At 44.7% G+C, this 24,918-nt stretch overlaps 2 protein-coding genes across 3 annotated transcripts in view; one reads left to right on the top strand and one right to left on the bottom strand.

Annotated features, from left to right (window-relative positions):
* The first annotated feature begins 5,872 nt into the window (after positions 1-5,872).
* The window catches only part of plekhh1 (pleckstrin homology domain containing, family H (with MyTH4 domain) member 1), a 95,281-nt gene continuing 76,235 nt past the window's right edge, over positions 5,873-24,918 (top strand). The window contains exons 1-2 of one of the 2 annotated variants that reach the window (XM_084013927.1): positions 5,873-5,892; positions 7,411-7,508. The gene's annotated coding sequence lies outside the window, so the exon portion shown is untranslated. Of the gene's footprint in view, positions 5,893-6,318; positions 6,467-7,410; positions 7,509-24,918 lie in introns of those variants that run through there. The other variant, XM_084013926.1, reaches the window with a different exon arrangement.
* Positions 9,713-14,239, bottom strand: zfp36l1a (zinc finger protein 36, C3H type-like 1a). The gene is made up of 2 exons (XM_084013762.1): positions 14,042-14,239; positions 9,713-12,919 (listed from the first exon to the last, which is right to left on the bottom strand). Exons 1-2 carry the CDS (start codon positions 14,090-14,092, stop codon positions 11,855-11,857), a joined length of 1,116 nt encoding a protein of 371 aa, XP_083869888.1. The 5' UTR covers positions 14,093-14,239; the 3' UTR covers positions 9,713-11,854.

Genomic DNA, 24,918 nt, shown 5'->3' with positions numbered 1-24,918 from the left:
GAGTCAGCAGGAGAGCCAGTTGCACATTGTGTGTTTATGTGTATACAGATTAAAGAAATTATTTGGCATTTTGGGGAATACGCTCATTCGCTTTCCTGCTGAGAGTTGGATGAGAAAACCAGTGGCACCGTTGTATCTACACACCAGCTATCAATCTGGTTAGCTTACCGGGAGGTTATGCCAGGAGTCTTGATTGGGGGGGCTTTAGAGGTGCATCTTAAACAGAGCCAGGTTAGTGGTTCACTCCTGTTCCCAGTCTTTAAGCGAAGCTAACCGCCTGTTCCTAGTGTTTATGCTGAACTAAGCTGACCAGCTGCTGGCTGTAGCCTTATATGAAACAAACACACATTAAAGTGATCTGCTAATGTAACTCTCAGAAAGAAAGCAAGTAAGCATACTTCCCATCACAAACTATTCCCTAAAGCTTTTAAGCTCGAGCTCCTTCATCAAAAGGAAGTGTTTGGTAAATTCCCCCTTCCAAGCATTGGAATATACAAGGAAAAGCCCTGTAATGATTCAGTGCAAGACATTTATGTCAAGCTATGCCTGATTCCACTGAGCGCCGTCCAAGGGATAATCATCAGGGCTGCTTATGCATGTTATATAAAGGATGCATGAAGAAGGACTTTGTCAGAGCTGGCAGCCGCTCTCACGTCTCTTGTGCATCCCGATCACTTCAGCTACAGACGGAATGGACTTCATTCTTCTCACACTCATGAGGGGAATTGTCAGTGCCGTGTAAAGCTGTAATAGTCCTCCGCCATAACTTCTCCAAATTGATTTGATTCTGGCTTGTGTTTGCCTTGGCTAGGGCCCTGTCTTTGTGGTTGTGGTGTCAGAGTGGAAAGCAGAGGGCAAGAGTGGAGGAGGGGGAGGAGGGTGGGATGTTGGAAAGACTGGATGGAGCGAGACGGAGGAGAGGGTGGTATTCAGAGCATTATGTAAGACATCAAACAGCTCCAGTCCAGCAAGGAGTGTTGATGTGAGAGTTGTAGGCCCCTTGGGTCAGGTGGCCTCTCACATAGCCTCCCATATGGTCCGCATTTCCCCTCATTGCCTCCGCCCTTTTGCCTAATTGGCAGGTAATGTATCATTGCTCCGGCCTATCTTCCCCTCCGTCGCTGTTATTCCTCTCCGTTATTAATGGAAGGCACGGCGGTGTGGTGGTGTGGCGGTGGAGGTGGTGGTGGCTCGGGGCTTGGCACGGCGCCACGGAGAGGCCCCGACGCTGACACTTTATACAGCGGCAGGTTTTACCAAGGTGTTCATTTCAGGAGCGTCTCCTCTGCTGCCGCTTCTTCTCTTTCTTCTCCCCTCGGCCGTGGAAGGTAAATCAAAGCGAGAGCGGACATCGGAGACCTTATTCAATCTGTGGTTACAACCGACAGTTGTTACATTACGTACAGATGCACACACACACACACACACACACGACTACAGGCTTGTTTACATCCACACACATACTGTATATTGTGTGTTCTCTACCATTCTTCACTCCACCTCTCACCATGTTATCCTACAGTGCAGGCTTTTCTTTCCCTCTCCCACTCATAACCAGCCAGGCAGCTTATTTTACAGCCTCCCTGCTCAAGTCACTGCTAAGCATAACAATACACCAGCAGACATATGTTTGTCATAAACTGTGAGGCTCGAAATCACATTACAGTCGTTTACACTTTGAACAAGTTTCCAAAAGAATCATTGTACACCACATTTAATCATGCGCTGTACTTTATGTTCATAATTCTCTTGTACTTTTCCACTGCTGCCGGTCAGTGGAAGCCTAACTGCAGCAAAACAACATCGGCCAATCAACCTAAGTAGGCCTGTTAGTAGCAGTAAATGCCAAACCCTGTTTGTTATGCCTCACAGGCCAAGTCTCTCACTGCAGTGACTCCATGTATGGGCCTGGAGCTCCACTGGATCCAGATTCGGGGTTTAGCGAGCTGCTACAGACGTGACGGTAGCAACGCGAGCCCGGCTGAGTTCATCTGGCCTTTTTGCGAGGAACATAAATGTCCATAGGATTTCGCTAACATCCTGTGCCGCGGATCAAGCCAACATTACCGTCTGGTGCACATGGAAGAGCTCAATTACATAACTTAAGACTTTCATTAGCCTCTCCGCTCCATTGAGTTCTCTGGGAAAGGTCCAGATGTGACTTCATGAAGGGCCCTCTCTATGCAGAGCCTGTTCGCTCTGTTCCGCTATGCCCCCCCCCCCTTCTTCTCCATCCCTGCAGCTGTAAGCACTCAGAGGAAAAGCAGGGAGAGAGGGGAGGGAGTGCTTTATTAAAAAAAATCAGACACCCCATAGACCCCCCAATCTCCCTTCTAAACAGTTCCAGCCCCACCCAGAGCAGGCCTATAGTCCCCTTCCCTCCCATAGGTCTTCTAAAGTAGGCCAATAAGTCTTTTAGCATGTGGTCTCCCTGTCAGCCCGAGGTGGCTGACTAGACAGGCTGCTGCTCCAGGCCGGGGGCAGGAAGTGGGAGCCGGCCAGGAGACACTCTCTGAGAGGCTGCCCAAGTAAACAACCCCCCTCTCCTGGCACACATGCTCATACACATTCGTATGTGTTTGTATGCTCATACACATTCGGATGTGTTTACATATGTGGCGTACTTGTACACACACACACACACACACACACTTGATGTGTCACCTCCAGAAACACTGACAGCCTTTTATTGGGAAATGGGAAATACTATAAATCTGTACGGCTCTCTCTCTCTCTCTCTCTCTCGCTCTCTCTCTCTCGCTCTCTCAGTGTTAATATCATGATGGTGTACGGGTGACGCAAATTTATTTCAGGCTTTTGGTTTGGCTGAGACCACAATGCCCTTTTAAGACTGAAAACTGGAAATTGTTGAGAGCGCTCTAATCAAATTAATGGCCGCGTTGTTTGATCGCGTGTGTGCAAATCATGAATTTGTACAGCTGTGTGTGTGTGTGCACCACCGGAGAAACGTCATCCAAAAACCCGACGCCAAAACAACAATTTCTGCCTTAAAGGGGGTAGCTTGTCCTACACGTCGCTGGCGTTTGATATCCACGACTCGCGATCTTGTGTCTGAGCGTCGTGGCCGTGATGGTTTTCCAGAGCAGGGCAGCTGCTAGTATGACTGTGTTTCTGGGAAGACAGCGGATACAGGTGGGGAATCAGTTAGGGCTGTGATTTATAGGAACCTCCCTTTGCTTCGCATTGTGCTGCAGCCTTCCTCTGGGCCTCAGCCTGCTCTCACACATCATGTTCCCCTGTTATTCCTCCGATAACAATGATGCCTGATTTGCAAAGTGGAAAACCCAGATGAGTTTTCCTCTTCGGACAAATGTATTATTTCCCAGCAAAGAGCTATTGTGTAGGTGGTTTCTTGGATAGATGCAGGCCCGGAGCTATGTTTATAAGTCTTTTGGGGCGAGTCGAAGTCTCAAACCTTGTCAAAAGCTATTTAAAATCTACTCTCTAATCCTTGAGGGCACGCTCAAGTCAAGTCTTCATAAGCAAATTACATTTCAATTGCAAGCCTGTCAGGTGTAAATGCAGACTCGTAAAATATGATGTTTGAATCTTTTTACACATAGTGAACACAAAATCCTTCGGGTGCATCGGCCTAATAATAAGCCTGATGCTGCCTTGTTTGTTTTGAATTGTTCTGGGAGTTTATTCAAATGTTATTTTTAACTGCATATAACATTAAAAACATCTTGACTCTGACTTACATTTTGTAGAGTATATAATATATACAATAAATAGTAAGGGTATATATGAATAAGCTAAGCTATATAAACATGAGAAACCAATAAAATATACATTCATATATATACACATATATATATATACATGTATATATGAATGCACTATAGGTTATATACTTTATACAGTATGGATTTTAATATAAATATGTATGGGAAGAAAGTCTCAACTTACAACTGTAAGTCACATTCCAGGTCTAATATCTTCATTTGAGTCAACTGTCTGTCCCCCTCTGATGAAGTTTACAAAACGTCTCAGTGCCTACAGCACACTGTAGGCACACTGGGGTTTGTGATTGTACTAATATCCTGACAGCACTATTGCTGACGGCCTTTGTGTAAAGTTACGCTCTAATCCTTTTTTTCCCCTGCGAGCGCATGTTGCAGCAGGTTCGCAGGTGAGGCCCGGCAGCGAGCGTAAGACAGGTTTCAGGCCAGGCCTCGTCTGCATGGAAGACTTCCTTTTGAGAAATCTCTGTCAGGCAAATCCAAATAACCTCCGTTGAGTTTTCACAGCAAAATTCCTCAATCGTGAGGAGCCCCACGTACGTCCCCGGGGGAACCCAATAACAACTGTTTAATGTGCCTCCTCGTGAGGACTGCTGTGTTCCGACAGACGTACGCTCGTGTGTTTTCGCTGTGCTTTTTCTTAGCGAGTGGGTGTGAGATCTGCGGTTTCTCACAGTCAGTTCTTATCTTCGTCTCTCTGAGCCTCAGCCAGCAGATCATTGTGAAATAGGCACACACACACACACACACACACACACACACACACACACACACAGAAAGAGAGACGGAGATACAGAGTTCACTTAACTATTCCCTAACCTCCCAAGGCCAGATATCTCGGCCTTGTTTACAACTCAAACAAAAAAAATGATACAGCCATGGTTGTGTTAGCAGCAGAGTGACTTTAGTCCAGTGATCCTCGGCCTGTCTGGCTGGCTGCCTTTCAAGCACCCAGTGTCACCCTTTTTTGTGGCCTTGAGGCAATTTGCACTTTATCATCATTTTGTCATTTTGCTTTTCATCATGTGACTGTGGTGAGTGTCAGATCGGCAATACAAGATATGATCATCTGTGCTAAGGCAGACTTTACCTCGGCACAAGCTGAAGCAAGGACTTCCTGTGAAGCTGTCACTGATCTCATCTTCTGTCTGCTTATACCTCTAAAAGGCCGAAACTATACAGGTCTATCATGGTTCAGTGAATATCTGTAGGCAGGTTATTTCTGTATATTTCTGTGTGTGTGTGTGTGCGTGGGTGTGTGTGTGTGTGTGTGTGTGTGTGTGTGTGTGCGCACATGCTGAGGTCATATAAATCAGTATTGAAACTGTGAGCAACTGAAAATTGCGTTTAAGAAGTGAGAAAGAGTTTGTTTTCCTGTAGAGGAAGCAGATGGTGCAGAATCATGTGGGAGGAAATGCTGTTTTTAGCTTTATTAGCACGGTTCAGTGGCTTAATGCTCACCCCGTTTACTATCGAGCTTCACACACATAAGACATTAGTGAGGAGTTGGCAAGCTGTGTAGTCTCTCTCTTGTTGTACAATGGTAGTATACAAAAAGTAAAGTTTATAAACTGGGATTATTCTGTAAGGTCTTAATTAGAGCAGGGACAGCTAAAAAAGCACAGCAGGTGTTGCTCTGCCAACGGAGCCCGCTTTCCTCCCTCCGGGCCCCGATGTTGGGAGTCATGAGACTGGAAGAGTTAAGTGGTTCAGTACTCAGGAGAGCTGAGGGAGAGACTCACTCGGCCCAGTGGACCAGAAACCCAAAGCACAACAGTGTCGGGTTTTGGGGATTGGCCGGGTCCCCGTCTCCTGTTTCTACCGGGCCGGCGAATCTCGTTAGGAAAAAAAGTCAGCTTGTCCATTAGCGTGGGGCTCAGTGCGAGTTTAGTGGCTCTGTGTTTGTTTTCCTGTCACACTAAGGAGTGGAAGGGTGTGTTTCCACAACCTGTCAGACGGCCATCACCGGCGCTCTCCTCTGAAGCTGCAACCTCACCTCTCTGCTCCTCTGCTCAACGCATATGTGTTTTTTCTTCCTTTCTTTTAAAGGTCAAGGGTTGCCACTTAGCCTGGGGGAAGAAAAGCACATGTGACACTGGATCCCGACTGGACTAATGGTCATTACTCGGTAAGCAGTGTGTCGTGGCCTCAGTGGCCTACATAATAGGGCCGCAGAGTGCCTGGGTTAAACCCACAGGATCAGGGAGTGGTTGGGACTGTTGTCTTTGTTGATCTGCAATCAGTCTCACTGTGACACATATGGCCAAAGACCTAGAAAGATGACGCCCACCACAGCAGAGAAATCTGCATGACCAAAAACTTAAGTGTTACACATACTGAGATTAGATTGATTACTACAATGACATTTTGACTGTTTGATTACTGCTAAAACCTCCATAATCATGAGATATTATCGGAAATGTGTGATTAACCCGAAACGTGTGTGTGTGTAGGTGTGTGTATTTAATTCTATTCTTTTTTGAAGGCACAGTTGTTTCCCCATAATTAAGTTAAAAATTTCAAAATGTTCCACAATCCCACCTGTGAAGCCACAGACACGTCAACCACAGAGATGATGGAGCTGTACACGAGTCAGATGGGCCCATTAGAGGCAGCGGCAGGTTTAAAGGTCCGTCCCGTAACAGCAAGGTGATCTGAAGCCATACCTGCATATTGATCACATGTTGCTGTAATTCATCAAGGTACATGTCAAAATGGGACTTCATTTATCATTATTGCGGTGGCTTGTCACAGCTTAACATGACTTAACTCGATATGACTCAGCATGCTCACAGATTCTACAGACTTTTTGTCTTTTGTAGTCGGATTTTCTGTAATATTGATTCTTCCATGTTAAATATATTACATACATAAGGGGGAAACATACATAAGTAGGTCGGTGGATTTTGGATTTAGCTTCCTACTTGAGATAGCAAACAATAGCGTGGCATCAGTCTTCTCATCTAACTCTACAAAATGAATTTTGTGTTTTAAGATTGACCACCAAGCATAAGCTATAAGCTATAAGCTATCACCATTGGTTTTCTGCCCAAAGGAACATCTAATCCCTCCAATGGCATTAAAAGTGCATTTATTTTGACTTGTTTCTAATGCAGGTTTGTCAGCTCTGGTATGTGGGCCTGAAGGAGGTCAATCGGGCTTCTCTGTTTTCTACAGACAAAGCAACCTCTGAATAGCCTAACCTCATCACTCAGTTTTGACCTCAGCCCTTGTCTGGTGATTCATTTCCCTTCCACCATCACCTGTCACACTGCTGCGATGCAGACTCATGCACACATGGATGCAGCTACGCCGCTCTCAGCTGTGAGTGCAGATAAGGGAGAAAAGAGCACAGTTAGCACATCCAGTACTATTTGCTCACCTCTCTCAGACCGAGTGGCAAACCTGTCTCTGATAGCACAATTACAAAGTGTATGCCGCCGCATTCTCTTGCTCAACCGTGCGGGTTAAAGGTGAATGGAGATACCGCGAGTAAAACTACACACCTGCTCGATCTGTTGTGCAGGAAGCAATGAATGAACCGCAGACTTGGATCTGTGTCACCGGGCTGTTTCCATATTGGAAAGCAACCTGTTGTAAAATGTGATGAAGTAATGGAAGTTTGTTTGTTTTTTTGTTCTTTTAGTTTGCCACATATCAAAGAGCTGACGACCCCCCTCCTCCCCTGCCTCCATCAGACATGCTGGAGGATGAGAAACCCACTTCCTGGTACTTCATCTCAAGGTGCCTCTATATACACACACACACACACACACACACACACACCACAAAAACAGGAAACGGCCCTCTTTCATCTCCCTCAAACAGCATGCAGTTTAAGTTCTTCTCAAAGGGTGCAGCAAGAGTCTCACCTGGTTGGGTTTGAGATATGGAAAACTTAGCAAAACACAGTATGTAGTCAATTTATTCCCATTGCTATGAAATAGGCTTGCAATTTTTATGTGCAAATATGAACATAAGCATTGTTAATTCACAGAATAAGGAAATATTCTTGCTTGTCTATATGGTCTATACTCTCTGTTAAACTTGTGAACAAACTGTTCCAAAACTCCAATAACAGAACCAACCGCAGTTGTTCAGCATATGAAAATATATGAAAGCATATGATATATGTGTTTACCGGTAACCATGTTTTACAGCTGTGCTCTCTGAGGCCCCAAATAGAAGTCATCAGATATGCTGTGTAGCAGACTTTTGCAGCATGTCATCGTTTCAAAATCACGTTTATAAGCAATTCTCGTAAAAGTCGTAAAGTATAAAGGTGATGCAATGACGAAAAACAATGTTGAGTGTGTTCTTTGAGCTGTTGAAAGTGTCCTAGAACATCCAGACATGTTCTTTGCTCTGAAGAAACATGACCCATTGCAATAAGGCCTTTTTTAAAGTTAGTTTGTAGTTGCATTGTGGCTTCTACTGCCAAGTTTGGTGATAAAAGCCTTTTAAAATGGGGATTTTATGAGCAGTATGTCATGAATTCTCGTTGGTTTTCAGTTTGGCGTCTATGTGTTTTATTTATTTTTAGCTCTCTCTGCTTTCAAAAGAATCAATGACACAAAATGAAACAATACAAAGGTGTGAGTAATAAACCGTGAGAATCAAAGAAGCAATGATTGGAAGGCTATTTCCCTGTTTTATTTGATGGTGTGCAGAGAGGGGGGTCAAAGCAGGCTCTCAGCAGGCAGGCGGCTTGTTCAGTGATGGGGCTTTGAGGAGGGAGTGAAGGAACAAGGCAGGGATCCAGCAGGCCCGGCTTCACTGGAATAAAGCAACAACGAGGCCTCCACGGGTCAGCTGTGACAGGTCAGCACCCACCATTGTGTGGAGGGAAGGGAGTTCCTGTTCCGGCTCCTTTTTTGCAATCTGAGAGAACGTAAACATGGACCGATGAGCGAGCGAAAGCAGAAGCAGTGTGGATGTTGAGTGTGTGGAGGGGAAGCTGTTACCAAAATCAAACATCGCTGCGTGCATAAACGATGAAATAGTGTTTCTTACCTGCATTTTGTAAAAATACATAAAAATCACGTATGACTAAATTGTTCGTTCCATACTTACAGGAAATATCTTCAAATGCATATCGATCAGTTTACTCGTAACCTCAGGATCACTGATCAGGTGATAACCTCAGCAAATCCCGCTTTTTTTTATTTTTTATTCTGGGAAGTGTCCTAACGGTTGCAGCCCCCTGATCAATATTTCTGCTGAAACCCAGAGAGTCTCGTCCTTGCGTAACCAAACCTGCTCAATCAGAGTTTGATCATCCCCAGGTCAATACCCCCGACTGCTCCTCTGTGCATTTCACCAATCAACTTCCACCGCGGTGAAACTCCCTTTGGTTCTGCATTATTTACAGAGAAGCGCTGTTGGTTCTATTTCCCATTTTTTACCTTTAAATAGAACATTTGTAATCATATTCTGTAGCTTTTAAAGCAGGTTTTCAAAGGCGGACACTAAAGTATTATGTTGCCATGGAGACAGGCTTACATTAGATTGCATTTTATGCAAATTTGCATGATTTAAAATGAGATGTTAGCAGTTCCTGTTTCTACCTGTGGATGTACCGCTGGGTTACTTTGACACTGAGGGAAACTTTTAAAATGTGATTCAAAGGCAGGTTCTGGAGTTATGAGTGTCCATTTTCTCTGATTTCTAAGTGGATTCATGGGATGTGCCTCACAGTTTGCAAAACCTTAATTTAATTCCTTGAATTCCCCCCAAGAGGACCACATTCAATGAAATGTGGAATATTAAATAACCTGATGAAATGGATATAACGAGCATTTGAAGTGTCATCTTAATCGCTAATTTTAGGAGATTGTTTTAACCTCAGTATTTAAAAGATGTTGTAGCATCATGCATGTATAACTGCATTAAGTTGAAAGACCATCAAGCCAGATTTCAACACAACTCATACACAACTCATTACACAGTTTAAGTTTTCAAAAAATACGGGGTTTATTGACTTAACTGCAATCAATACTTACAAAAGAGGGGGGAAACAGGTTTTCATATAAACTCACAGAAATTACTGTAGTGAAAAAAACATGGCTGAAAAAATACATTCAACTGTTTTACTTTCTTTGTGTCAAAATCTGTTCACCTCTTCCAAACACATGAAGGCAACACAGAACAAGTGACTTAAAAAAATAATAAACTTAATTGTCCTCCATTTATCAAATATAAAAAGGCAGAGAAGCCTTAGCTACCTGGAATGTGTTCAAAAGAGGCACTTCCAATGGTCAAGAGGGGGCCAAGCAAGTGCATCAAGCATCCAATCAACTTAAGAAGGAAACTAAAAAAAAACTAAAAAACAATTCCTCAACCCATTTGGTCACAGCTATTGCTTGTAATAACAGACTGGGTGTAAGTACATTACTGACGGAAGACATTCCAACATAACCTGTCTTTTAACTTGGAGACTCTCCTAAACCAGTGATCTGAGAAGTCTCCCAGCAACCCTTTACTTCTACCATCAACCCAAGTACTGCGAAGTAATACTCTGATCCGAGAGGGGAAAAAACAGACGAGGTGAATCAATGTACTAACAGTTAGCTACTGTTACTGTCAGATTATTGTAAGACGTGAAGGGGAACACATCAGGAATGAATACAAGCAAGTCTAGTTTAGATGGAATTGCAGTCCAATAAGAGGGAGTAAGGAAAAAAAAGTACAATAAATAATCAAAACGCAAAAGTTTTTTTTTTTGCTTTAAATTAAGTTTCATTTTTGACAAAGTGTAGTTGCAGAACAAGTCATTGAAGTACAATATATTAAACTGTGAAAAAAGGAAAACTGACAAAAACGTCTTCACAATCTTTAGATTAATATGGAAGATCATAATTTAACATAAAAGAAAATATATTCTATTGTTCATTATCCAGATAAATACAAAACAAAATTAACAAAAAAATGCATATGATCAGCAATAAATATGTTCTGATAAGTTAAATAAGCAGTGACAAGCAAAACCTTCTGTCTGGAAAGTTTTTCAAACAATAATAACCGTAATAATAACATTAATAAAAAATAATTATCAAATAAAGAAAGCAAAAGAGGGGATGAGTACAGAGTGCTCCTGAGAGCAAGTACTAAAGTGGGGGAGAAGTAAAAGTAAAATAGCTTGGAGATCCGATCTTGTCAAGTCGCAGGATGTACAACTGCACTATGGGAATGCTGGAATTCCCCAGATCAGCGAGGATGAAGGCGGGGAGGCAGGGTTGAGAGGCGGGACAAAGTCTTACAGGTTTAATGATGAGTTTGATAAAGACTTCCAAAAAAAAAAAAAAAAAAAAAAAAAAGCCAGTGACCAGCAACAGGAGGAGAAATCTCAGGAGGTGGGGGAGGGAACATAACCAACTTCCAGTTCAAAGTCCTTCCTGCAGACTCACCCAGTCCACTATTACATAAGACTGGGCTTGAGAAGAACTGAGACAGGGGGGGGGGGGGCAAATGAGAAGAAAACCAAAAACAGTAGTCCATTCACCCTTAACACATGCAGAATCCACCCCAGGCACTTTTTTTTCTTTTAAAAAACTATTCATATCTTTTCAGGGTCTATTTTTTCCATTTTGTCTTAACTCAGTCTGTAAAAACGGCTGCGGTAGATCTACAGTTACGTTAGTGAGCACCCTCTAGCTAGCTCAGGGGAAGTGGTATCGTCAGGGAGGGGGGGGGGGCTAGTGCAAAGCACTCCCCTTTCCAAGGCCACTTGTGCTGCTACACATTCAAGAACAAATAAAGAAAGAAAGAAAAAACAAGTGGCACCTGGCAAAACAGTCAATTCTTGTTCTCGTGATTTTCACTGTTCAATTTCCTCCTTTTTTTTGGCACTATGACACATGGCAGGGAACGTTTTAAAACTTGCTGTGTGGATTAACAGAGATGATATGATCATTTGAGTGGAGAGACAGTTCCTTTTTTAATTGACGACATCCTTACAATGCTAACACGGTGTGTGTGTGTGTGTGGGGGGGGGGGGGGGGGGGGGGCTTAGGGAAAGGGATAGAGGTAGAGGGGAGTGCCGTGTTCTCTTTGCGTCATCGAACTTAAAGTCACTGGTGGATGCTTGCAGTCTAGTCATCAGAGATGGAGAGGCGGCTGAAGATGGGAAGGCGGCGGGTTGTATCCAGCGTGGGGGACTCGGAGCCACTCAGGCTGCCTCCAGAGCTGCTCTGGTAGCCCTCTTGGTCTGACAGAGAGTCGGGAGGGCTGGATGGACCCTCGAACATCCGAGGAGACTCCAACATAGGTCTGAAATAGTAAGGCGTGCTTGTTGGAGAGGGGGGTGCAGGGGTGTTGAGCTCTGTGCCTAGAGGACCGGCACCGAGGCTGGGCCCAAACAGGTTGGCCAGCTCCTGGCTGGAGTAGGTGAAGGGGTTGCTGCTGGGCCAGTCGGGGACCTCATCGGGGAAGAACATGGGTGGAGGGGTGACCGAGGTGGGGCTGTCTCTCAGCCCACCTGAGCTGGAGAAGCCTGCGAAGCTGTAGCTGTGCTGCAGTCGAGGCCTGTCCATCTTGTTGGAGGAGTTAAGAGGGGAGCTCTGCTGGGGAGGACCACGGCGCTCCTCAGCATTGTGAATGAAATGGCAGCGAGGCCCGTATGGGCAGAAACCGATGGTGTGGAAGGTGCGGCACAGCTCCGTTTTGTATTTGGGGTGGCGGCTCAGGCTGCGTAGTTCATGGATTCCGTGAGCAAACTGGCACTTGTCGCCATACTTGCAGGAACCGTTCTCCTCGAAGGGCCTGCAAAGCTCCGTCTTGTAACGGCTGGAGTTCACTTGGCTGCCGCCGGTAGGACTGGCAGGGCCCAGGCACTTGTTGAGGAGCCTCTCGCCCGTCTCGGAGAAGGAGCGGTCTCGCAGGCGGTTCTCCTTGTTGTTGCTGGCATTGCCAACCCCTGAGATGAGTGAGGAGTGGTCCGCCGCCTTCAGGCTGTTCAGAAACTGGTTCTGGCTGAACTTTGTGCTGCTGACAGAGTGCCGCCGCTGGTACACGCCTCCCACCGAGGGAGATCCCACCGCCTTCCTGTCCAGCAGGGCTCCGGCGGGGCTGGAGATGGGCACATTAGTGCCAGTGCAAGGGACAGACATGGGATGGGGGGAGCCCATGTTGTTGTTGTAGCTGAGCAGTTTGTTGTTCTGCCAAGACAGAAAAAAAGAACACATCTGATTAGGATCAATATTCTACATGTTCACCAAGTCCGACAGTCAATGTGGTCCTAATTTTAAATGGAGCTGGTCAGCCGGAGACAGAGAGGGGGGGGGATCCGCAGGCTCCTCTTGCATGACTGTGTTCTTTTTGGCTCTGACAACATAAGCGGATACAGGCCTATAGAACAGCAGCTGGTTTGGCAAGTTGCCCCGGTTAGGAATGTGTGCCTGTTTAGTAAATGGAGCAGCAGCACATGAGGCCACAGGGCTGCTAGTGGCCACAAAGAGGCTGCATCATTTGAAAGATAATGAAGGTGGCAAAGGCATCCTGCTGAATGAATTACGAGGGAGGGGAAACTGAGCTGCCTTTCAAAACACTTGCAAACTAAGAGGAGATGTTCACCAACTGATTTACACAAGAGTATTCCAGCTAACAGAATACAATAGGAGTAAAAACAACCGTGAAGTGACGGAAGACACGAAAAAGGCGCTGTTTTATAATAAACCTGAAAAACAGTGCAGGAACGTTAACTAACCGCCGAGACCTTAGCGTTTTATAAAACCAGTACTAACAGGGTTAATGACAGAAGCAGTTGTATAAAGCAGCAATGGTCGGTCAATGATTAGCGAGCATGTGGCTGCTTTTGTGAGGAGCATTAAAAAAAAAAAAAAAAAGTGGCGCAAAACTGCCGTCACTAGCAGAAAGAAGGCATGAGTTCAAACGTAACGTCTGAAACTGCGCCGTTAACGCGTACCAGCAAAACGAACTGACGTGGCGCGTGCACGCCTCAACGGATGCTAACAGTTCGGTTTTTGTTTTTTTTTCTCAAAGTTACCGGCGGACTCCGGGCCACGTTTAAAAGACCCTCTTCGTTTAACGTAGATGACGTAGCCCACACGATCGCTCTTTTAGACGGGGTAAAAAAAAGTGAAGAAAACAAAATCAAAACAAAACAAGCCGCCACACACGGACGCGTCACGGCTCGGGGCCCGCGGGGCGTTCAGGGTCCATCATTCCTCCACAGCGGCTAGCTCTCGCGGCTACTGCTAACATGCTAACAGAAAACAACCACACACACACACACGCAGAGAGAGAAGTTTTGAAGCTACCTTGTTCATTACTTCGAAGTCGAAGAAAGGCGACACCACGGCTGTGGTCATCTTTGCAGCGACCAGGGTTAAGTCAAAAGTAGCTTTAAAAAAAGAAAAAACAAAAAAAAAGCCACACCGTGCTTGTTGGAAAAGTTGCGCAGGTCTGCTTGAGTTTCTAACGTGCAGCTCCTGCGTATTTGTGTGACCCTGCAGAACTCCCCCTCTGCCCTGCACCAGCCCCGACATTTGCTTTATAATCCTTTTGCAGGAGGAGCCTCGAGCCGCTGGGCGTCAACTTTTTTCTTTTTTTTTTCCAGTTAACTTTTTTCTTTTTTTCCCTTCCTCTTCTGAAGGGACAAACTTTCAGTGGGTTGTCAGTTTGTTTGCGATCACTACACTGTTGCACGCAGCATGAATCCCAAAAACACTTCTTTATTTCCGAGAACGTGCACTTAAAAAAATAAACATCAAGACCTGAGATTACACGTGAATGTGACTTATTACATGCTCTGTGTTCTGTTACCTAACTGTCTTAGAGGAATAGTGTCAAACGTTCATGTAAATCCGGTTGTTTCAATACAAAAAAAGAAAGTAGGCCAGGCTACAACATTATTTCCTTTTTTTCTCTTATGGAAATCTGGTGCTTAACCAGTCTGGAGTTGTTTACTGGGGAGGTGCTGCACTATCCTCAGGGTTTTAGCTACCATCCACTACTCTGTAATTAATTTACTCCTAATTGCTGGACTGTAACGTCACTAGTGGGACTTTCCGGTGAATTCAGACAACCGGGGCTTTTAACTCTTTCCTGGCCACATTATTATCCCCCCCACACACACATTAAAACCCTTGTTTCTCGCAGCTCATCTGCCTTTACCGGCAGGCACAATTCTGGTGAACAACATGCGTGGACGCATGTGTCATTCCATCAGGCACAGGCCGATAACCCGATACGCGAGTGATCTCAACGGATTCAGCCGCGGCCCACGGTGCACGCCGATGCTTGCAGCCACATATGAAAGAGCTGCGCTGCAGAGAGTGAAACCCATCCACGGAAATCTATTGTGGACTCTCTCCCTCCCGCCCTCCAACTCTATGACGGAGCAGCCATCGGCCATGTGCAGAGTCAATGTCAGGGTTGGGTTGCAATAGAGAAGAGGAGAAGGGGGTGGGGGGGCAGGGCTGGGGGAGAAGAAAAGAAGCTGTTAACCAAAAGAAGAGAAAAAAAGTTGGAGTTGGAGGAGGGGATGATGGCGTGAGGGGGAGATTTATGGGGGACGTTTATTACTACACAGCACTGCCTCAGGGAGGTGAGGGAAGAGGGGTGGAGCGGCTTGGGGGGGGGGGGGGCAGCAAAACATTCCCCTTTCCCTTCCTCTTCTTCTTGCCTATACAGAAGCCACACAGGGGGTGGAGAGCTTTGTCTCACTGCTAGCGGCCGTGGAGGAGGCAGGGGGACATGTTTTTTTGTACTGAGTTTAGTTGAGTTCTAAAAGGCCAGTTGCAGGCCTTGAACATGGCATCTTCATTTCAAACAAAGTTCAAATCTACCTTCAGGATCTACACTGTTATTCTCCCCAATGTGCTAAGTAAAATAACTTTTTGGGAGATATTCTGGACCCTGTCAGCGGAGAGCGAAGGGTGTGTGTGTGTTTTTAAGCATTAAAAGAGTTTTACGAGCCGGGGCTGTGCGGAGTAATCTCCCCCTGGAGTGTTTTCACAGACGACAGGGGGGGATGACAGACTTGCTGGAAATCACGTCTGCAGTTCAAAGGCCCTGTCACTGATTGATTAAGTAGATCAGATCTCCTCTGAGGAGTAACTACAGCAGGGATGTAGGAGGGGACTCGCAGCATTTTCTTTTCTTTTTTTTCCCAGCAAATGTTAAAAACCTCGAGCTGGTGTGAAATGATCTAAAGTACTAATAATGTCGATGTCACACGTTGAACGTAGTCAGAGCCAGGGTGTATTTGAGTACAATGCTCAGAGGGCCGTGGCGTTAGATTTGAACTCCACGATGTCAGCAGGGTTCAGAAACTCAACAACAAGCCGCTGACTGTGATGTCAGACGTCTTCTTTAATGGAGCCCTGGCCTCAAGAAGCCCTCACACTCCGCTGTTGTTTACTTTAATACGCTCCGCTGAATCATGCCTGCCTCAGATTGTGCGCTGCGTTTGTACATCCAGGTTTAGGAGGAGGCGCCTGTTTCCTACTGGAATGAAAATTTGGAAGTTTATATATATATATATATATATATATATATATATATATATATATATATAAACTGACTTTAAACATTTTTCTGTATCTTCACTTCACACACATACGTAATATTTCTTACTTGGTAAAATGTCTTTAGTGCTGAAAAAGTTGAGCTCAAGTGCTCAAATGTCATTCGGTGACTTTTTTAACGTGTAGGCTTGATGCTGCATAAGAATACCTACAGAACAGGATATGCATAGCATTCAATCAGAGGTGACATCGACAGCAACAGTGACATTTCCCGTGTGAAAAATAAGCTGCAGCTGAAGATGATCTTTGATTATCAAATATCCTATCAAAAGTCAGAAAATAATTAAACATGTCCTTCCAAAACTCCAAGATGATGTTTTCAGATGTTCGCTGTCCAAAATCTAAATATATTCAATGTATTATTACATGTCAAAGAGAAAGCAGCATTTTCACATATGTAAATAGGATATTTGACATTTATTACTTGTAAAATGGCTGAAACGATGCATCAAATATCTTCATACTTCTAGATTACTGTTCTGTTGATTTACTAATCAATAAATGGACTAATTGTTTCAACTCCAAATATATATATCTGTTCCATCACAGCTTGTAAAAGTCAAGGATGGAATATGTATGAGGTTTCTATCCAGTCATTAAATTGGCTTCCCAAATGAAAAACAGAAAACTACATCACAGCTCTCCTTCTCCGACAGGATTTTCCTCTCGCTGTTGACAAAGTCTTGTTCTCTCTCATGAGACTTGATTTCCGAGGATTTGTGCTCCTCGAGGTCAAAGCTGTCCTCCTTTGGCTTGTAGGCCCTATCAGTCTCTGTTGGAGCTGCAGTCAGTCACTCCTCAGCCTCTGCTGGATGGTTTGATTTCTCCCTCCTGCGCTGATGACCCCTCCTCCTCCCCAGAAGGGAGGATGGGGTCACTGATAACGTTAAGTGGGATGACTGGATGTTACATTTTTTATCTCACAGAACGGGAGATGAAAGAAGTTGTGGGAAAACTCCACAAATTGCAAGTTGTCTGTGGTGACTTTGTGTTAAAGCAACAGTTTGCTGTTGTTCCTCCCTGCAGCCCACAGAGGGCAGAGTTCTTCCGTTTCTCTGACCTCCTGTTGCAGCGTTCCTTATTTACTCCCCATCTCGGTATTTAAAGTGTGTCCATGTTTGCCCTAAAGCAAAAAAATGTTCTAAGATTAGACGCTTGGGTCAGCACAGTCAAACATAGCTCTTTTCTTGTGTTGGCTTTGAGGTGAATTGGGACTCAGCACAACCCTCTGTATTGTGTAATCAGCCTTTCCACTGACACACTAACTTACTGGCCTTAAACGAAGCAGAGAGACTTATCAGCTCCACAGAACACAAACGCTCAGACTCGTTGTGTGTAAAGCTCAAGCTGCGCCGCACCACATCCCATTTAATGTGACCACAGGCTCATTAAACGACGTCTTAAAGGATAAATAAGTAGTATTTTTTACTGCCTCACGGCACAACATGTATATTCTGGGGATTGATAGGGTTGTTGATAAATACCAGGGACTTAGCTGTTTGCCGCATACTGGTATTTATGATTTCTAATAAAGTGAATTTTCCAGCTGAAGTATCTGTTGTGGAAGAAACCGTCCCCCCCCCCCCCCCCCCACCCACACACACACACACACACACACTTGTATTTTCAATTCCGTAAACCCGAAGGCTATTATGAGCAACTGTAGGTGGAACATCACGTCTTCAATAGAAATGTATTTTGCATCTTGTGCACACATGCAGTGATGAGAGCTCAGGTCTTTTACTGAAGTACAAGTAGCAGTACCATAATGTACAAATACTTTGTTGAAGGTCTAAATAAAGTAAAAGTACAGTGCAAAATGCACTTAAGATATGTAGTATAAAATAAAAGTACTCAATAAGTAATTACAGATGTGAAAAAAAGTACAAAATAGCATGAAACGGAAATACTCAAGTAATCAGAATGTCAGAGTACCTGAACATTTCACCACTGGAAGCATGATGTGTAAGAGAAAACTGTCCTATAAAAAGCAAAAGATAACTTAATACTCCTATAACTTCCCATTTTTCTTCCCCAGCATGTGAGCATGTCTTTTGTAACACTGACAGGACCGACTGTTGAGAAATCAGCGGTCAGGGGTAGTCGAGTTCCACCTAAACAGGCTGTGATTTCTTGATTTCTTTCTTCATGTGTCGGCCCACGCTGGCCGTGATGCTACATGGGGGATTTATGTGTGCGTTGTATACATTCATCTTTCATCACAATACATCTTGTCTGTAAAAGCTCTGGCTGCCGGGACATCCATGATTGCCTTTCTTTCATGTCTCACGGTATGTTTGCCAAACTCGTATGGGAGGACTGTGGTCATCTCGCAGGGTGAAACCAGCCTCGGAGGAGGAGGGCGAGGGAGAGAGAAGAGGGAGGGTGGGAGGAAGGAAAATGAGAACTAGCAGCGATTAATTGTCCATAAGAGTAGCCACAGCATTGTTAGTGGTGAACCGCCAGCTGCTCTTGCTGATGTTGTTCCCATGATCCGCTCCAACGTGCCCATCCACTCCACTTCCACTGCCCTCTGCCTCACACTGGGTGGGATGTGGCATTGATGGCGAGGCCGCGGCTCATTTGGATGCCGTCGACGCGCCCCGACGTCCACGACCCAAGAGTTCAAAACCCCATCGGTGCCAATTCGCCGGCTAAATAGAATAATGATAATGAGGTTTAAATGCGAGGTTGCAAAAAATAGCAACAAAACAAAAAAGAGTGAGGGGGTCAGCATTTTTAAGGGAGATTTACTGTCCAAATCTCTGCTGACACGCCGGTCTCCAGAGGAGGGTTGTATTTAGAACGAAAGGCCAGCTTCCTCCTCTGACTTCCTCACCCGTGTTTCCTGAGGAACAATCTCTCCGTCTGTCCAGAGGGCTCATGGGAAGGGAGAGTTTGGTTTTCCACTCGCGGATCAGGGGTCGCAGCGCGGGTCAAAACCATCAAGCTATGGAAATGACACAATAACGACTATATGACACACAATGCAGCACACTCGCAGTGCAGATGATACGCATGTGCAGACACACTTAGGGAAGAAAGGGTTCAGGGACGTGGAGAGGAACCGAGAGCTTGTTGTGTCCACTTCCCCCCCCACCCTTGGGCTCATGCGTGCCTCCGCTGGGGACTGGACAGACCTGACCCTGGTCCAGGTGTCATGACCATGCGGCGGACGCTGAAACGTGATATTCCTCACCTCCTCACTCAACGCAGGAGGAAAAAAATCAATAGGCTTTGTATCGCGCAGGACAGTGGAAAGCATTCTCTCACCAAAAAAAAAAAATGTTGCTCCTGTCCCATCTGTCTCCATTCTCCAGCACTCTCAGACCCTCACAACCGGCCCTGTGTGGTCACTCCTGGACTAGAATTACACAGTCCATGTGTCCGGCTCTGGACAATACACAAAGCTCAACCACCAGCGTGAAACCCTGCCCACTTTTCTCACACTTTGCTCCTCCAGATTTATTGATATTATTCCAGATGGCACTGACGAAGACGCTCTTCAGACGCAGTTCACTTTCGTGTTTGACGACAACGCGCCAATCATTGTCAATGAGACTTTTTTTGGGAAAAACTATTATTATTGATGGTGTGTGAATTAATAGTGGCACGGTTTTGATTAAGTTGTTGTGGAGTTGTGAAAGCAGGACAAGCTGCTGAGTTGTCCTCAGTGGACCCAGGGCATATGGCGATGTCATATCATCCTTGTTGATGATTCATTGCGAAAACGTGTGTTTTTTTTTTTTTGCTTATGCTGCCCTAGTTTGAAGCTTTGTTGGTGCCCGTCTTTACTGCTTGCAGAATGCGATCAATGATCCGCAGATTACTCGATGTACTCTGCAGGACGAGTCCACTGTTTTCCATGTAGTCTGGTGTCAATTATGGAGAGCCTGAGCGCTCAACGCACTACAACTTAAAGAAAACACAAATAGAGAAAACACAAACATGCTCAGTATTTAGAAGGAGAAAAAAAATGTTGCAAAGAAAGAAAAAACACAGGCACGCTGAAAAATGCAAACACTGCAAATGCAGAAAACACAAAACAAATACAGAAATGCGCTGGCTGCACATTCTGTGCTCCGGTTGTGTTGTTTGTATTTACTGCCTGTTTTTTTGTTTTTGTTTTTATGTATCGTCAGCACGTTTCTGCATTTGTTGTGCGGTTTGGTATTTGGTTGTGTTCCTGCTTTTGGTGATGTTGAGGATGGGAGGGAGGTGAGGTAGATGGGTCAAACAAACACCGTGTCCCGTGTGAAACAGACTTGGATTTTTTCACTAACGTTGTTATGTCACATGACGTTATATCAGTAGCTGAAGTTATGTAACGAGATTCCTTCTTTTAAACCAAACCAGGATATTTTCTCCAACCATAACTAAGTCGTATGTTGCTTCAACCTAACCGCGCCCGTTTCACAGTCAACCCATGACGAGGACCAGCGGTTGGATCGCGTTTTTAGTCGTGTACGTTGCCCACGCTGCAAACCATCAACCCTTAATCAGTCAAAGTGGTGAAGATGTTTTCTCCTCTTTGTGTGTGTTTTCTTCAGTTGCAGGGTGCTGAGCCCTCAGGGCACACATAGCTGATGTTTTAGGAGGTGGTGCAGCTGAAGAAAAGCAGTAGGTGGTGAGCTTGTGGAGCTACAGGTGTTTCAGCTTCAGCAGCAGCAAATTCTGCATCTGGTGAACTGCCTTTCCTCCTGAGTCCTTGTAACGTCTACTGGTTTCTGACCTGCCAGCTGCCAGTGTCCATCTTCGCGTTCATGGAAAATGATGAGGAGAACTCAAACTTTGTGGAACGAGATCAAGGAGTCTATGGCAGAAAGATTTCCTCACATTTCTGGTTCCCACGGGGACCAGAAAACATCACCAATGCTTTGATTTTGCAAAATGTTGCTCCCAATCACTCAAAGCAAATAAGTCTGAGTGATTTTGTGTTTGCCCACATCCCAAACACACCACAGCCCAAAATAGTCTGATATCCAAGATGAGTCTGAGCTGCTTCTTTTCCCTCTGTTTTTTTTGTTTTTTTTAAGAAAACAACCCTCTTTGAGGCTATTCGAGTCCAAATGCCCCCAACTGTCCCCCACTGTGCTTGTCTTTGTCCTCCCGCTCTTTCAGACCGTCTTCTTCCCTGGCAGTGAAAGGTGCAGCTGTGTGGAGACCTTTGGGTTGTATGAGAAGAATCAGCCCATTCGGTTGACTTTCCTGGCCAAAGCTATAATTTTCCGCTGCCAGGTTTTTAACATCCAGTCGCTTGTACCCCACAGGACAATGGGGATTGTCCTCCAGCCATATACCACACAGGGGTCCAGTCTGCTGTAACGTGGAAGCATCCGTGGGTCCACTACCTTCTAAACAAGTCAATTAGACCATTTTTTTGGAGCCTTTAAATTTGCTTCGGCTTCTTGTCTTTGACACGCAGCTATTTGTTAGAAGAATTATGTGAGCCAAATGTCTGTCTCCTTCATATTTTAGCTCATGTCTTGTTTCAATGTGCCGACACTCATTTCTAGAAGAATTCCGCAACAAAAGAAACTTGTTTGAGAACGAGTTACTTCGCACCATTTGCATGAGAGCTGTCGCAACAAGCCAAGGGGCAGGAGGGATGGCATGCAACGGCCGCGAACGCTATGTTCCCGGGTTTTTTTTTCATTTTTCGAATTCTTTGAAATTGGAGCACCGTGTATTTACACTATGTTACAGACGCCAGACAAATACCACAAGTAGGCTGAGTGCTGAACAACAACAGTGGAGGACCACATATAGACCGGTGGTCCATCCTTGTGCATCAGACTTCCCTTCGTAAAGAGCATTTTTACTTCCGCCGATATTCCCTATCATAGCAACCAGACGCAGCCAAAGCATCCTCGTTGCCCTTCTCTGTTCTGCATTTAACAATATATATAGCATTAAATAAGGATTAATTAAGTAATTACAATAAAATAATAATAATACTGCATATTGTGCTGTTGAGCCAATTATTAGGGGACATTCTTTCACCATGATAGCCCTTCTCTTTTTCTCTGGATGTGAGAACAATGACATCCAAAGGCCAACTATGAGACTAAATGACTTGTCAAAGCAGGTGCTCATTGTAATTGAAGTGTGTCAGCGTGAAGTCATATGAATTGTGTATTGAGTTGAGGAGTTGTGAATGATTTACTTCCATTAGCATAGAAACTTACATTGTGTGCACATGTGTGTGTTTCCAGTAAGTAATATTAGTGTCACATCAGGCCCGCGTGACTCAACCCAGGGGAGTACTCACATTATTGCTGTGTTGTGTGACAGCTGAATATGGAAACACTTTTTGCGCTTGTTAAATACTTTCTGGTTTGCCTTTTTTCCCCCTCTTGCGTTGCACTCTTATAGGTTCTACAAAGTCTAGTAAAATCCAATGGCTTTCCCAGAAATGAAAGTTTATTGTCCCCCCTCAGCCCACTCGACTCGTAAATAATGGCACATTTACCAAAAATCCCAAGCCGACAGCCCCCACCTTCATACCATTACCAGTACCACTATGCGCCAAAACAGCTGCCAAAATACACCCAAACAATCCCCCTTTCTCCTCATTGAAACCTTCCAACTGTCTGTTAACAGTGTTTACTCCCCTGAAGCCGTCCAACTCCACACTCAGAGGAAAGAACGGTCCAAATGCTGTCGGTGGGAACCGTATGTGCACCACCGAACTCCAATCTTCACTTTTTAACTATTGTTGTCATAATAAAGAGCTTTAAGTACTTTAGCAGGCGCGTACATGCATACATGCATAAAAAGGCTGCCTTTTTTTTGTTCCTGTTTGACTCAAATCCGTTTAGCACCAACGACAGACAGTGTGCAAGCTTGATCCAAGGTTAATAAAACTCACTGCGGGCTTTGCAGCGATTGCAGTAAGTGACTCACAATGTGAGCTTTTGATGCTAATAACGTGTCTTCCTTTTTGGTGCTCCTCAAGCTAAACACAAATCACGTTGCTCCGCTTTCATGCTGGCTTGCATCCACACGTACACTCGAGAAAAAGGATGCGGTCAAATTCTCCTGCGAGGGACTCATTCAGATCTTCTGACAAACGCCAACGCACAAGTCGGCACGATCCAATAAAATCAAGGATATTAGGACGAGGAGAGTAAAATGAGTTCCACATGAGCACCATTCGTGGGGGAAATCTATTAATACGTTAAATATGGTGTCCTTAATCATTTACCTTATTTTCATTAAAAAACATCTGTTTCCAGGCACCTTGGGAGTTCACTTTGATCATCCACGCCGACTAAAAGTCCAAACGATGGAGCTTTACTGTAATCTGACACAGAATGGAACATTATAGAGAAGGTGCAGCCGCGGAGACAAAGGCCTGGTGTGTAGGTGGGACCAGTACAGTTGGAGCTTCCACCGTGGGTATCTTCTCCCACTGCATGACTCACCACATGCGATGGGTGTCATGATTGAAATACCTCCGAAAGCTGTGTCGCTGTAAACCCACTCTCACAATCGATCAATGACATCAGTAGTGACGTGCAATTTTGTACATTCGGTGTTTACACTGACAGATGTGACATTAGACTCATACCAGAGCGCCTCGATCGGCCCCTGAGCCGAAGGATGTGTTTTTGTCGAATGGTCCCCACAAAAAAGATATGAGTCCATCCTGTCGAAAAGCCTCAGAATCAACAGCTTCCATCACATCGCTGTCATGTGACATTAACACTGCCTTCTGCTACCATAGGAGTCATCTATGGGTTGTATTCTGTGACACAATTTGAAGAGAGTTGTGAAATGAAAATGTTGAAATCTTATTCTGAGGTGAAAGAGAGAGGCATACAGCGGGTGTTTGTCGAGCTGTGCATTCAGTCATGATTTATCTCCACTGAGGTAATATCAAGGTCGGCGCCCTGAAAATGTCTTTGCTTCAACAAGGTGCCTTGAGCCGGATAAGAGGGCCTAAAGCTCCCAGTTCAGCAGCGTGATGGATGAAAGTGTTTTATCTTGTTTATGCAACCTGACATAAGGCATCTGCTGGCCTCTGGAGCGCTCACTTCAAGCTGTAACAACCGTCTCCTCTCCCTATTAGACAGTGAAACTGAGATTATTGAGGTATTTCACACGTAGGCGTTACAGTGGAGAGGGTGTAGGAAAATTACTGCTGGCTCAAGGTCATGAAATTAATTCTGCCTTTTTGGAAATATTATCTGCACTTTGTGGGTTTGGTTTACTTAGCCGCGAACAAGATCTGTCTTAAATTGAATACTTACAATATTATACTTACATATCTGATCTTGTCGTTTCAGCACATTAAAACTTTTCACACTTGTAATTTGGGGTTTTGAGTGAAATGTCTTGACAAATGTTGAACAGATTGGGGCACCGAGGGGGAAGTATGGCAATCGTGTCATATCAATCAGCTTCAGCTACTTTGTGTTTACTGCTGATTTCTGTTAGCATACCTCAGCATGTTAGCATGCAAAGTATAAAACTTTATTCTCAACGTATTTCAAATGTAGTAGTAGGTTCAGTTAAGGAAAAGGAAAATGACTGCTTGCTCAGAGACTTGACATTAATTTACTCTTTTTGGATTTTTGACTATTATCTTTAAAGGTGCAGTT

The sequence above is a fragment of the Eutrigla gurnardus genome (genome assembly GCF_963514095.1).
Source record: "Eutrigla gurnardus genome assembly, chromosome: 7".
Classification (NCBI taxonomy): domain Eukaryota; kingdom Metazoa; phylum Chordata; class Actinopteri; order Perciformes; family Triglidae; genus Eutrigla; species Eutrigla gurnardus.
Note: the sequence above shows the minus strand (reverse complement) of the source record. Positions and strands in the feature narration are given on the sequence as shown.